We start from the raw sequence: 14,665 nt of genomic DNA on the forward strand, positions 1-14,665 counted from the left end.
ATTTCTAATTAATATAAAAAATACAAGATAAATAGTAGTTAATAATAGATATAAAAAAATTCTTAACACATATTTATTATTGTTACTTGAAATATATACAAGACATATTTATTATTGATAAATAAAAAAGAAAAAACAAAAAGAAATTTCTAAAAATATTAAAAAAACACATACAAGTATTTGCAACTAATCCATAAAAAATAATTAGACAAATAATTAAATCATGAATTCAATTTTGCTATAAATTGCCAAAATAAAAAATAAAAATTAATATTATCAATATGATAATGTATTCGAAACTAATCATTGATGATGCTAATCACTCTATTCAATTATATTGAAAATGATTATTCGTTTAATTAAAAACACGACCTCTACAATTCAAAAAGATGGGACGAGGGAGACCGAAAAAAGCGGTTCCTCCGCCGCCACCTGAATCCACTGCCTCTGCTAGTGGCATCGTGACCTCGCCTGAGAAAGAAAGCTCTCCAGTGAAGACTGACAAGACCCCTACGACTGTGCAACCAACTGCAAAACCGGTTGTCAATGAAGAAAGGAAACTCTGGGTAGATGTGCTTAACGACAACAGAAACCCAGCAAAAGGTAGATCTATGAGATACATAGCCCTGAAAATGGCAAATGGAGTGGTTGAAGTTGAAATAGCGCCTGAGGATGTTGCATCGGAACTAGATTTCTGGGCCTCATCTCTTATCATGTATGTTATGGGTGGTGACCTAAGCATGAACTCAGTGAAAACCTACATGACAAAGCAATGGAATTTCGTCCAAGTACCAGACATGTACTACCACAAAGAAGGATATTTCCTGCTACGATTCAGATCCTTTACTGATAGAGATGAAGTAATGATGAGAGGACCTTACACGATTCGTAATATGCCGCTACTGCTCAAAGAATGGAGCCCTGAGTTTAAGCTTAAGGATGACTTTCTCAGAACCATTCCTCTATGGGTGAAGCTTCCCCAGCTTCCTCTATACCTATGGGGAGAAATGAGTTTGAATAAAATAGGGAGTGTTCTGGGAACCCCTCTAGTCACTGATGAATGTACTGCAAATAGACTGAGGATCTCGTATGCTCGGATTTTGGTTGAAATGGACATCACCAGAGATCTGCCTAATGAGATTACAATATGCGATAATGAAGGAATGAAGATGCAGCAGAGTGTAGAGTATGAATGGAAACCCATTTACTGTGTTCGATGCCAAAGACCAGGTCACAATTGTGACAAGCCAAAAACCAAAGTAGCACAGTGGAAGCCAAAGGTAAAAACCCCCGAGAATCCTATACTTGAGCAGTCTCCTCAGAAACCATCTGCAGAGCTTATTATTAAAAAGGGTGTAAAGGATGATGGTACTCAACCAGTTCAGCCTGATGAATGGATTGCAGTCAACAAAAGTGGCATTGATAGAGGAAAAATACCTATGGTGAGCACTCCTCCGACTCGAATCTCTTGTGAAAACGGCTTTGATGCCTTGCAGATTTTGCAGGATCTGCAAGTGCTCCAAGAGTCTGGCTTATGATTGTTTCTTGGAATCTTAGGGGGTTAAATAAGCCTGGTAAGCTCAGGGAGATTAGCTCCCGTCTCCTAGAGCTTCAGGCAGATATTAACATTCTTATTGAAACTCGTGTTAAATCTGGTCAAGCTAGTGCTATTAGAAATAAATTGAATCTGGGGGACAATTACATAGATAACTATTCTTCTCATACCAATGGTAGATTGTGGATTCAGTGGAACCCTAATAAGGTTGATATCAAAGTGGTCACTTCTACAAGCCAATTGATTCATTGTGGTGCATATGATGTGTCTGGCTCTTTTAGATTTTGGTTAACAGCTATCTATGGCCAAAATAAACTGGAACAGCGAAGGATTCTTTGGAAAGACTTGGAGAACCTTACCACTCAAGGTCCTTGGTGTCTCATCGGGGATTTCAACAATGTGCTGAAAGGGAAGGATCGTATTGGGGGCCATATTGTGACTGAAGCAGAGGTGAGGGATCTGCAGAATTTTATGGACATAAAGGATCTGTCTGAAATGGATAGTTCTGGGGACCATTACACATGGTTTAACAAGCACACTGTGGATCCTATTTACTCTAGAATTGACAAAGTTCTGGCTAATACTGATTGGTTTCAAGGTAACCTGAATACTACTCTAAAGATTCTCCCACCTAATGTCTCGGACCACTCTTTGCTCTGCCTTACAAACCAGAATGAACCAGTAAAGCTCCATAAGAGATTTAGATTCCTTAATTGTATCACTACCTCTGATGGCTATTTGAATGCAGTTAAGAATAGTTGGATGGAGCCTATAAATGGGGGGCCTAGCTATGTGTTGTGGCATAAATTGAAAAGGCTTCAGCCTGTTTTATATAGGCTCAATAAACCGTTGGTGCTTGCTAGACAGAATATGACCAAGGCTAGAAATAAATTGCATGTTGCTCAGCAAAACCTTAACTCTGACAGATTGAATGTTTGTTTAATTCAGGAGGTGAAGAGATGCACAGATGATCTCATTAAATGGAATGAGATTGAAGTGTCAACCTTTAGACAAAGGGCCAAGCTTAAATGGTTACAAACAGGAGATGCTAACTCTGCTTTCTTCCATGCCACAATTAAAGCCAGACAAACATCAAAAGCTCTCACAGTGTTGACTAGAGAGGATGGTTCTACCATTTCTTCTCAAGCTGATATTGAAAAGGAGGTCCTTGATTACTATGGAAATCTCATGGGGAAAAAAGAGCCGATGCTTGACCATATTGATATTGAGGTCATGAGGAAAGGTAGCCAATTAAATAGAAATCAAAGAGACAATTTGCTTGCGCCTATCACTGAAGCTGAAGTCTATAAAGCTCTTATTGGCATTGATGATCAATCTGCTCCTGGGCTTGATGGGTATAATGCAAAATTTTTCAAAAGTGCTTGGGACATCATAAAATCTAATATGTTGAATGCCATACAGGAATTCTTTGACAGAGGCAAATTATACAAGGCTTTCAACTGCACCCTGGTCACCCTTATCCCTAAAAGTCAGGCTGCAAAGAATATTAAAGATTATAGGCCCATATCTGTGTGTACCACTTTCTACAAAGTTATCTCTCGAATTCTCACAGCTAGGCTCAGCCCTATTATGCCTAGTCTGGTCAGCTCCAATCAAGCTGCCTTCATTCCAGGGCAGCAAATACATAGTCACATCTTGTTAGCTTACGAGTTAATTAAAGGCTACACTCGAAGTGGGGGTCCTCCAAAGTGCATGATTCAAGTTGACCTGCAAAAAGCCTACGATATGATTGATTGGTATGCTCTTGAAACCATTATGCTGGAAATGGGGATTCCTTGTAAATTCATAAACTGGATCCTTGCCACCCTCACCACTGTGTCTTATAGATTTAGCATCAATGGTAACCTCACGGATCTTCTTCTTGCTAAAAGGGGCATAAGGCAAGGAGATCCAATATCTCCTTACTTATTTGCCTTGCTTATGGACTATCTTCAGCGAAAGCTATGTCATTTACAACTCAACTCTGGATTCAAGCACCATTCCAAATGCTCCAAAATTAATCTAACTAATCTCATGTTTGCTGATGATGTGCTATTTTTTTCTAGGGGTGATCTGAATTCTGTTTCCTTGCTGCTAAAGGAGTTCTATAGCTTTTTGAGTTCTACTGGGATGAAGGTGAATAGATAAAAGAGTAAAATTTATTTTGGATCCGTGTCTGCTGAGGTTAAATCAGAGATCCTGAGCAGGTCCCTATTCCAAGAAGGAACTCTCCCATTTCGCTATCTAGGAGTGCCTCTGACCAGTAAAAAGTTATCTGTCAGCCACTATATGGTTCTTATTGACAAGATCGTTGCTAGAATCCATCATTGGTCCTCCAAGCTTCTTAGCTATGCAGGTAGGCTAGTGCTTATAAAAAGCATAACCTTTGCTATGACTAACTTCTGGATGCTTTGTTTCCCTCTGACGGAATCTGTCATTAGGAAGATAGACTCGATTTGTAGATCATTTCTGTGGACTGGAAAAGAAGAGATTTCCCGTAAAAGCCCTGTTGCTTGGTCGGAGGGTTGTAAGCCACTCAAACAAGGTGGTCTTGGTATCATAAACCTGTCCATATGGAATGTTTGTACCATGCTGAAGCTCTTATGGAATTTGTGCAATAAAGCTGATAGCTTATGGGTTAAGTGGATAAATTCATATTATCTTAAGAGAACCCCTATCTTGGACTTGCTGAGCAAACCAAGCCACTCTTGGATTATGCGAAATATTTTGAATCAAAGGGAATTTTTACAACACCATGGAGATCTTTGGGAGCGCATGAATTCAGATCGTAAATACTGCTGCACTGATGTTTACAAAGCTCTACAGGATTCACCCTCGATCCCTTGGAGCCAGCTTATGCTTTATAATCCTGCCACTCCTCGTGCCTTGCTGGTTTTTTGGCTAGTTTGTCATGGCAGAATTCCTACAAAAAGTAGATTGGTGAGACTTGGCATGTTGACTGAAAGTGGATGTTGTTTCTGTGGCAAAGAAGAGACTATTCATCACTTATTTTTTGAGTGCAGTATTTTAAAAGGCATGTGGGATGAAGTCTTGACTTGGTTAAACATCCCTCATATTTCAAAAGGATGGAATGATGAATTTCCATGGATCCAGAGGCAAGGCAAAGGGAAAGGGTGGCGTGCCAAACTGTTTAGACTTGCTATCATTGAAACCATATATGGTGTCTGGATTTTTAGAAATAATGCTTGCTTTGGCAACGATACTCAACGAGACAAGACTGTGGAGCAAATTAAGAACAACATAGTATATAGAAGCTGGGGTTGCAAAGATTTAAAAGGCCATATTGTTAAATACATGGTGTTTTAAATCTCCATCCTTTTTGATTTTTGTTTTGTCCATTTGATAGCTGGATCTTTGGATCGCTTTGTAATCCCTGATTTTTGGAATCTAATAAAGTCCTTTTATTCCAAAAAAAAAAAAACACGACCTCTACTATTTATATTGCTTAATTTAATTATATTAATTAAATATAATATAATATTTATTTAATTAATAAAAATACTATTTGTTCTATATTTTACAAACACTTAGTATAACAACCATATCTACGACAAACCCATGCAACTAGCACAAGTATCAATTATCAAATAGTTATTATAATTTTGTTTACATAAGAAAATTAGTTGTATTATATCTCAAATGATATGAATAAATAAATAAATATAAAATTAAATACATTTGATTTGAATTTTGTACACTACATTCGACTTATTATCTTTTTAATCTGATTTATATATCCACTGCATTTAATGAGATTATACTTTATTCCTGTTGTAAAGATGCAAATAATTTTGATAAGTATTAATGTGGGTTTTAATACTAATCATATGAAATATTTTACAGATATATTAATCTTTTTTTAGTCTTTATCTATTTATTTCAGACTAGGAAATTTTTTTTCATATTTGAATTGATTCGTGTCATAATTAAATTATTTAATTTTAATATTTTAAATCACCTTCTATAGTTATAAAATAAACAACAATTTCTCTTAAATTTATCATCAAATAGATAAATATATTACTTTTCATTAACACATTATAAGAAAATTAACATTTATCAACAATTTTTTTTCGTGACAGTTAAAATAATTGTATGTATATATAATTTCAACAACGGTTTTTGTACATATGTGAGATGTCACTGTCTATTTTAAAGTTAGAAAAAAAGGTTATGACTTGATAGAAGGCGAGTGTAATTTTCTCTCAATTTTAAATTGTATTATTATCTACAATATAAGAAAGTTAGATGTTCTGGAAAGGACCAGAATGCCCCTTTGGTTATATGGCTTGCCACGTGGATGTGTTCTTTGCAATTCTTTGAATACCTACTCTTTCTATTCTATGCTACAACAAACAACTTCCACCATCTCATTTCTCTTTTCTATCTCTCTCTGCATCTTTGTTATCTCTCTCTTCTCTTTCTTCATCTCTCTTTCTACAACAAACCCTAATTCCCTTAATCACAAAATTTGCCTCATTTTTCTCTCATCATCCATCCTATCGTTCTGCTTCTTCTTCAAACTGTTTTCGACAATTTTGATTTGATGGTTTCTACTTTCGAACAAAGCGGATTTCGACGGTATTTGTTCTTCGTCGTCAACCTTTGTTATTACTCACAAATATTTGATTTTACATAACAGATCTTCTTCTTAGATTTGGTGATTTAGTGATTTAGATTTAGATTTAGTTTTTTTTTTATTATTTCAGGTTTAATGGTGTTGGCTCAAGCAAAAAAAGGGGGAGATTTGCGGCAGTTTGGTAAGAAAAGCTTCACTTTTTATATTTTAGATCTGGGTCTAATTGTTTTAAACTGTTTGGAGATTTTATCTCAAGGACGGTTAAGCATCTGTAAGAGTTTTGGTTTAAATTTCTCTTTTTTTTCTTGCGATGTTGTTTATATGTGTAGGTTTTTTGAAACTTTATTTATATGCGCAGATTTTAGGGTTTTTTACTGTGAAATTATACTTTAGGGTTTCTTCCTCTTCGTGTAAGTATTTTGTTGTTTAACGGTGTTTAATGGTGTATATGTATAATGGAATTTGTGGTATGTTCATGTTTGGAAATGATTTGTTTTAGTTTTGTGGCATATTCGAGTTTAAACAGGTAACCTGCAAAGTGTTTGATGAAAGTTCCAAACCAATCACTTTCTTAGCTTTTCTGTTTTAGATTCTCCAAATGAAGTTGTTTTCGTTTCTACTCTGTTATTGTTTTGAACTTCACCAAAATTTTCTGGTTTTGTAGTGGCGAGTACGGTTTAATCAACTACAAATTATTCATGGAGGCAGGTGATATCGTTTAGTCTTAGTGTTGTTATGTTTTGGTCTGATGAAATGATGTAGGTACAAGTTCATATTTCTGGTGCATATCCATATCATAATCTGCACTAACACCTTTGAATCATGGTAATGCAAGGAAATCTTCATGTTGAATGCTAAATGGCATTAGTTTTGGATCAATCTTAGAGCTATTTTGGATGATATCAATATGCCGCCATTGTAACAGATTGATAGTGGCAGAATTCAAACTCGAGGTCTCCCAAACAATTCGTCCTTAACTGAAGCTCATTAATCATTCGAGCCCAACCACTTGGTTATAATGCTAGAAATTTAATTAGTGCATAAAGTTACTTAAATAATTGCTTGCTATTATTTTTATTAATTTAAATACCACTTTGATCCTAAGTACCTGTTGATCTGATTTGAAAGTTTAATTTTTTCGCATCTCCTATTTGACAATCTTCTCTCTGGCAGGTATCGGGTACAGAATGATAAAAAGGTTGCTGTTTGTAGTGTACATCCATCCGAGCAGGCCACACTGCAGTGCCTAGGTTGTCTTAAGGGTAAAATACCTGTTTCCAAAAGTTATCATTGCTCTCCAAAGTGTTTCTCAGATGCATGGCAGCACCACCGAGCGTTACATGACCGTGCTGCAAGTGCAGTTAATGAAAATGAAAATGGTCATTCCTGCTCCCTCACCTATCCCGCGCCAGCGGATACCTGTTGACGGGATGGGGAATTTGGAGGGGCGTATAACTTCATCGGGAACTTTTACTGTTTTATCATACAACATATTGTCTGATTCATATGCCTCAAATGATCTATACAATTACTGCCCTTCGTGGGCTCTTTCCTGGCCGTATCGCAGACAAAATTTGTTACGAGAAATAGTTGGTTACTGTGCCAATATTATTTGTCTCCAAGAGGTATGTAATTGTTTTTTAACCTTGGTTTTGGTTGTTGATAGAAGCTTAATTTTATTAATATGCTGGTATTCTACTTATCTTTAAGATATTTTTGGATTGATATTGAATAAAAAATGCCGACGCTTCTTTGTTCCCCAGGAGATTTTCTGGATTGCAGAATCTCTATTAATGTCGCCACTGATACTTTGTAGCCTGTCCTATTTATTTTTCCTTTCAAAATCAAATTTGCATCAGTTGTTAATGAACTTATATAAACCTTGGCTTCATTTCTTTGCGTTTAAAAGGGTGTATTTCTTTTGGGGCGGCGGTGGGATGGGGAAGTTTACCTTAGGTTTAGCCATTTTGCGACATAATCTGTTTCTTACTCTTTAACCTAACTCAGTTCTTCATGATGGTATGATTGCATCTTATAAGAAAAAAACAAATGAGGTTGTTACATTATCCTGATTTCTTATGGTTTTAAAAATTTAAAATTTTCAAACTTTTTTATTTAAACGTGTTTATGGCGGATTCACACTCACAGGTGTATAATGGCAACATAAATACAATTGATGGTTGCGCAACATTTTTCCGTAGAGACAGATTCTCACATGTGAAGAAATACGAGGTTGGAGTTTGCTTTTATGTGTGCGACAGTTAGTACCTTTAAGTATGTACCAACATATAATTATTGTTTGTTCGCTTGCAGGTTGAGTTTAATAAAAAAACAGGAAATTTTAATGAAGAACTTGAGTTTTTATGTTATCTTTGTTGGAACATATGTGTTCTGTTTGCTATAGACTTTGTAAATTTATGGTAGTAGTAGTGTAGAACACAATTATTTTTGTTCACAGGAAGATATATATAATATATTAATTGGAGTCTATAAATTTATGGTAGTAGTAGTGTAGAACACAATTATTTTTGTTCACAGGAAGATATATATACTATATTAATTGGAAGGGTTCACTTTCCATGAAGATGCTGACCATAATTATAGGACATTTGAAAAATGTAATAATAGAAAGGAATTGTGTGCTCTTATAAAGGACAATAGAGCTTCCAAACTTATTAGGGCTCGCTCCTCTCAAATATTACTACAGTTTAGATGGTTTCGATTAAGTGATAGTAGAAAAATACTTCTTCAATGTGTAAATGTAGGTAGGTGTACATCTTTTAATAAATGAGTTGTTTTTAAATTATTAATGTTTCTAATTTTTTAATTTTTAAATTATTTTTTATTTTAAGATACAAAAATTAAAATATGTATTATTGATGTAAAATAATTTTGGTCTTATTTTAAACATAGGTATTTTTTTTAAAATTAATAATTTATTTTGGTAATTTTTTTAAAACTAAGCTTTAAAGAAAAAAGATAATATATAGAAAGATTGTACAAATATTAAGTGTGATTGGACAATTCTATATGAGCCAAAAAAGATAATAAATATCAATTAATTTGATCAATTTGATTGTTTTTAAAAAAAAAATTATCTTTCACTATTATAATATTCATTTAATGAGTTTGGTAGTAACTGATTTTAAGGCCAATAGTTTTTGTGACAGAATAAACTCAGCTAACAATCTCATTTAAGTAAACGATTTTATAAGAGACCATTTTTAATAAATATTTTTTAGAATTTTAAATTTTAAAAAGAAAATAATATATAAGAAAATTTATGCTTCTAAAATAAAATTAATAATATTTTTTAAGTTAGTTTTAGTGTATAAAATGTGATTAAAAAATAAGATTATATTTTACTAATATTTTTGTACACAGGAACATGAAGTTATTGATCAAAATATTGATTATTAACGGGACATGAAATTATTGATCAAAATATTGTATAAAAAAATTTATTATTTAAATGTTTTTACGGGTACCAGACATTTTTCTATACATTCAATTAATTTTTTTTACGGATACCAGACATTTTTCTATACATTCGATTATTATTTTTTCACGGGTACCAACATTTTTCTATACATTCAATTATTTTTTTTCACGGGTACCAGACATTTTTCTATACATTCAATTATTATTTGTTCACGGGTACCAAACACTTTTCTATACATTCAATTATTACTTTTTCACGGGTATCAGGCACTTTTCTATAGATTCAATTATTATTTTTTCACGGGTACCAGACATATTTCTATACATTCAATTATTATTTTTTAACGGGTACCAGACATTTTTCTATTAAAAAATATATATTTGAAACAAATGCACGTCACATACCAGAACCCGTGCACACGCACGGGTTAGTTACTAGTTTACTACGTAAAAGTAGAAACTCTTTATATTAATATTCGATAAATTAATAAACTAAATAATAAATTTGTCTAGTCCCGACTCCCGACTTGGGCCAATGTAAATAATCAAAAAACTCGATAAAATAATAAGATAATAATTTTTCGAAAGATCCCTTTATAATTTTCGGTCCCAAAAAAATCATAAATTAATAATTCATAGAAACTGAAAAAAAATACATTACACTCTATTGAATTATGATTCAATAGTTGTCTGTTTTCCTTTAAGAATACATTGAACACATTTGTTCCTCTTGTTTATATTTACTGTACTTCAAAAGTCATTAGTGATTTTCAATGCATATGAACACAGTAGTTACTAATTTACGTTGAGTTCTAAGGTTCGCTGCAACGTAATTCTAAGAGGCATAAACTAATTTGGTTTTTTGTTTGGTATGTACAGTATAATTACTTAAAAACTTTTTAAATTAATAATTATTAATTTATCGATAAATTAATAACTCTCTAAATTAATAAATTTCTCAGGTCCTGACATTATTAATTTAAAGAGTTTCTACTGTACATGGCTCCTAAACTATTGTATTATACTTTTTCTATGTGCACCATCTAAGTAAAAAGATGTAGAAGTTAAATTTTATGGAAAATATTCAATCTTTAGTGATCCACCGTTACGTATGAGTCAAAAGCCTAATAACATGAGGGCCATTATCCAACTTATTTCGTTAGGTTTAAAGTATAAATATTTTTGTAAAAAAATTTTAAGGACATAATCTCTAATTTTTATGTTTACTATTATTATTTTGAACCCTAAACTAATTTGAATATTATAGTGCTAACCATGCAGATATCTCTTAGATCTACCATATTAGAGATAACAAATGTTGATTAAAGATCGACATCAATTAACGACATTATATCAAGATCAACATCTCTAGTTCAGGAAGCACCGGAATCGCAACCTTCGATCCATAATGCATCATCGCTATAGTTTTCAAGAAACTTCACTCCACCATAGTTTTCACAATCCTCTCCATTTTTGGTTCCGCAAAAAAACACCATCAAATTTATCGAGATTATCCTTCCCGTTATTTAGGACAAAATATTTACATTTTAATACATAAAAAGATAAATATTCAGCTTCTTCCTCTTCCTCTTATAAATTTTATAGGGCGTAAGTTTTAAAATAGGTCTTATCAAAGCTTTGTTCATAACATAGCATCCAATGCTTACTCCGTAAGCGTAAAAATATCTAAGAATATTTGTTTCATTGAGTATCGTCCTTGTTGGGTCTTTAAGAAATACATTTTTTCTTTCTACTACTCCATTTTATTTTAGAATTCGTGGTGAAAAAAAAATTGCTTGATACCATTGAATTTTTTTCTTCTAAATCTTTATTTGCAAGTTCACCTCAATGACCACTTCAAATTTCAAATGAATGAAATGTTAAGATTTTTTATTTTTGAATAACTTTAGAAAGGTAATCAAAATTTCATTAGTTAGAGAAATAAAAAAATTTCAAATATAAGAGAGAAAAGTCACCAACAATTACTAGTGCATAATAATTGCCATCAAAACTCATGGTTTTAGATGGGTCCATAAAAACTATAAAAACTCTTAATAGAAATTATATTTATTGATTTAAAAACGACCTTTACTTGTTTACCTTTTGACATACATCACAAAACATATATATTTTTTTAAAACACAATATTGATAAATCAATTACTAATTTCATGCAAATCAATTTATATGATTCATGTGAATATGAACTATTCTCATATACCCTAGTCAAGATTCAAGATATATATACTAAGAAGTAAACATACATTACTTTAAGGTCATTTATTTTTATTGACAATATAGGTATTTCTATTTTTTACAAGTTAAAATGGTTTGTTTGTTTTCATATTTTATGTCATTGCATATAGAAGAATCAAACACTAACTCATTACCTTTCTCCCACAATTCACTTAAAATTAGTAAATTGTGTTTTTCGGTCAAAAAAAAATAGTAAATTGTGTTTTAAACCATTAACAAACAAAACATCTTCAAAGGTAGGATTATGATTCTTTATAATAGTATTAGAACATACAGATTTACTTTTGTTATTCTCATCAAAAGATACATAATTTCTACTTTTAGGAGTAAAATGAGAGTTGTTGTTTTTGTCCTGTAAGGGTGACAAAACGGGTCCGGCCCACGGGGAAAGCCTATTTTGCCAGCATTTTTACGCGGGGCGGGATAAGGTTTTAGCCCCACTCTCTTTAATGTGTCCACCCCGCCCCGTTTTTTTGCGGGCTTTTGCGGACATTAGTTTTTTCAAACAATTTTACTATTTTTAGGCCTAAAAGGTTCAATGCCCGCGGGCTTTCCCCTTCCCTCCCTCACTTTTTTGTCGGACGGGGCAAGGTTTTAGACCCGCACAATCAAATATGTCCACCCGCCCCATTTTTTCGCGGGCTTTTGCAGGGCGGGCCTAAACGAGACGGACATGTCCGTTTGCCACCCCTACTGTCATGTGCTTTGAACAACCATTATTGAAATTTTATTATGAGTTCAAGACAATAAAAATTAGGAAATTTCTTTATAAATCTCCTATCCTTTTTGGTCATCCGCGACGAATTTCTCAGAATACCCTTATATTTCGGAAATGCATATTCAAAGTCACCTGTTTATGAAAAAAAAAGGTGATTTCGGATATGCACTTCCGAAAACACCTTTTTTTTGAAAAAAAGTTGATTTCGGACATACACTTCCGAAATCACCCCTTTTTGGGAGATCCATATCCGAAATATTCTAATTTTTGATCTTGGAATTTTTCGAATATGTATATCCGAAAAAACTCAATAATAATTAAAAAACTAAAATAATCAATACAATTAATAGTCTAATTACTTGTATTAATTAAAATATATTATTAAATATATATTATTATAATCAAGATATAATAATAATATTAGTTTAATAAATATTTAAATCAACACTTTATTTTTATATATAAAATTAATAATTATAATAATAAAGATATTTATTTACTATTTATTTTATTTTTTATGATACATAAAAAATTATTTCATAAACTAATTTTCAAAAACAATTTATAGTTAAAAAAATTCATTTTATAAACAAAATTTTTAAAACAATTTTAGAGTTAAAAGCTATTTTACTAACTTATATAAATGAAAAATATTTTTAATATATTTCATAAGTAAATTTTGAATTATATAAAATTAAATAATATAATTTATTCACTAAATAAAATTTAGAAATATTTTTCTTAGTGTATAGGAATTCACTAAGAGATACTTAAAAATCATATTAGTGATTGTATCCACAAATGATATATGATGGGTAATGTCATGAAAATAACTACTTACATTCAATAAGTAATTAAATTCAACAAAATACTATAATTTTATATAATTGAATACGAGTAAAAGTCAATATAACTATAGTTTTTTTTATCAACGTCAATTTACAAATGTTTATAACTTCCAAGTATATTATGTTTATTTTTATATGTTTATGGGATATATTTATTTTATATTTTTTATTCATATATACAAATAAAAGATAATTTTTATTGCGTTTCTTTATTAATTTGAGTTAAATATACTTTAATTTTTTTATGTATGAAGGACAAATATATATCTTATATATTTATGTATCAATATGAAGATTTTTAATTTTTTATATTTATTTTTACATTTATGAGTGATATTTTTTATATTTATTTTTTAATTTATAATTGAAATTAGAATAGAAATATCCACTGTATAATTATCATTATTATTATTATTATTCGTAACTTATAAATTATATCAATTTTATGATATCTAAATTAATCAATATCTCAAAATTTTTAATTTTTTTGAATTTTGATTAATTCGGATATGCATATCCGAAAAAACCTCTGACCATTTTATGAGGGGTTTTCGGATATACATATCCGAATTAATCAAAATTCCAATTTTTTTTTGTGTTTTCGGAGATAGATCTCCGAATTAACTAAAATCCTAATTTTTTCGGAGATGCATCTCCGAAGGGTATTTTTGGGTTTTCAGCAGGGGTTTTCACAGCTGGAGGATCCGTAAAGAAATTTCCAAAAACGATTGATCTTTTAGTACCCAAATCAATTTTGGTTCTTTAGTGTTTGTGTAAAACATGATTTCTTTTGAAAATCCATTTTCCTGTGATATTTGTTTCTTAATAATTTTATTATTTTGAAAGAAGAAGAAATATCATATTTACCATAATAAATCACTAAGTAGATAAAAAAAACCTATTAACATGTGATTTTAGAAAGTAATAGAACCTAAATCATGCAAATTTATAGTTGAATATATAGAGAGAGTGAGAAAGAGAGAGAGTGAAAGAGAAAGTGAGAGTGTGTGTGAGAGAAAGTGTGTGAGAGTGATTATTCATCAGGTTCACACTTGTTTAGCTCGTTCGTCATCGTTTTGCGCTTAGTCCAGTCTTCAATAATAAAACACAAAAAATCCGTTGAATTTTTTACTATTTCAAGAATTTTTACGATGTTAAACAGTCAAGACACACTAAACACTTAAAGCCAAAATGCTAAAGCAAATACATATCTAAATATGAACGTCTCTTTTATTCTAGTAGAACATT

At 31.6% G+C, this 14,665-nt stretch overlaps 2 protein-coding genes across 4 annotated transcripts; both read left to right on the forward strand.

The window, feature by feature from the left end:
* Positions 1–389: 389 nt before the first annotated feature.
* LOC131619565 (uncharacterized) lies at positions 390–1,538 on the forward strand. The gene has a single exon (XM_058890653.1). It carries the CDS (start codon positions 390–392, stop codon positions 1,536–1,538), a length of 1,149 nt encoding a protein of 382 aa, XP_058746636.1.
* Positions 1,539–5,937: 4,399 nt separating this feature from the next.
* On the forward strand, positions 5,938–9,037 carry LOC131617667 (carbon catabolite repressor protein 4 homolog 2-like). 3 transcript variants are annotated; one of them, XM_058888926.1, is made up of 6 exons: positions 5,938–6,157; positions 6,286–6,336; positions 6,820–7,167; positions 7,329–7,780; positions 8,304–8,387; positions 8,469–9,037. In XM_058888926.1, the coding sequence occupies exons 4-6, from the start codon at positions 7,469–7,471 to the stop codon at positions 8,577–8,579; spliced, it is 507 nt and encodes a 168-aa protein (XP_058744909.1). In that variant the 5' UTR covers positions 5,938–6,157; positions 6,286–6,336; positions 6,820–7,167; positions 7,329–7,468; the 3' UTR covers positions 8,580–9,037. The 3 variants fall into 3 exon arrangements, with proteins under 3 accessions (XP_058744909.1, XP_058744910.1, XP_058744908.1); XM_058888927.1 differs by having other exon boundaries at positions 6,820–7,108; XM_058888925.1 differs by having other exon boundaries at positions 6,820–7,780.
* The last annotated feature ends 5,628 nt before the right edge of the window (positions 9,038–14,665 follow it).

This window comes from Vicia villosa, linkage group LG7 (genome assembly GCF_029867415.1).
Source record: "Vicia villosa cultivar HV-30 ecotype Madison, WI linkage group LG7, Vvil1.0, whole genome shotgun sequence".
NCBI classification, from domain to species: Eukaryota; Viridiplantae; Streptophyta; class Magnoliopsida; order Fabales; family Fabaceae; genus Vicia; species Vicia villosa.

Excerpts from the sequence above, each read along its gene's own strand:
- LOC131619565 (XM_058890653.1), top strand. The coding sequence starts at position 390 with ATGGGACGAGGGAGACCGAAAAAAGCGGTTCCTCCGCCGCCACCTGAA.
- LOC131617667 (XM_058888925.1), top strand. The coding sequence starts at position 7,469 with ATGCATGGCAGCACCACCGAGCGTTACATGACCGTGCTGCAAGTGCAG. Across the intron at positions 7,781-8,303 it reads ATATTATTTGTCTCCAAGAG|GTGTATAATGGCAACATAAA; the intron begins GTATGTAATTGT and ends TCACACTCACAG. Across the intron at positions 8,388-8,468 it reads CACATGTGAAGAAATACGAG|GTTGAGTTTAATAAAAAAAC; the intron begins GTTGGAGTTTGC and ends GTTCGCTTGCAG.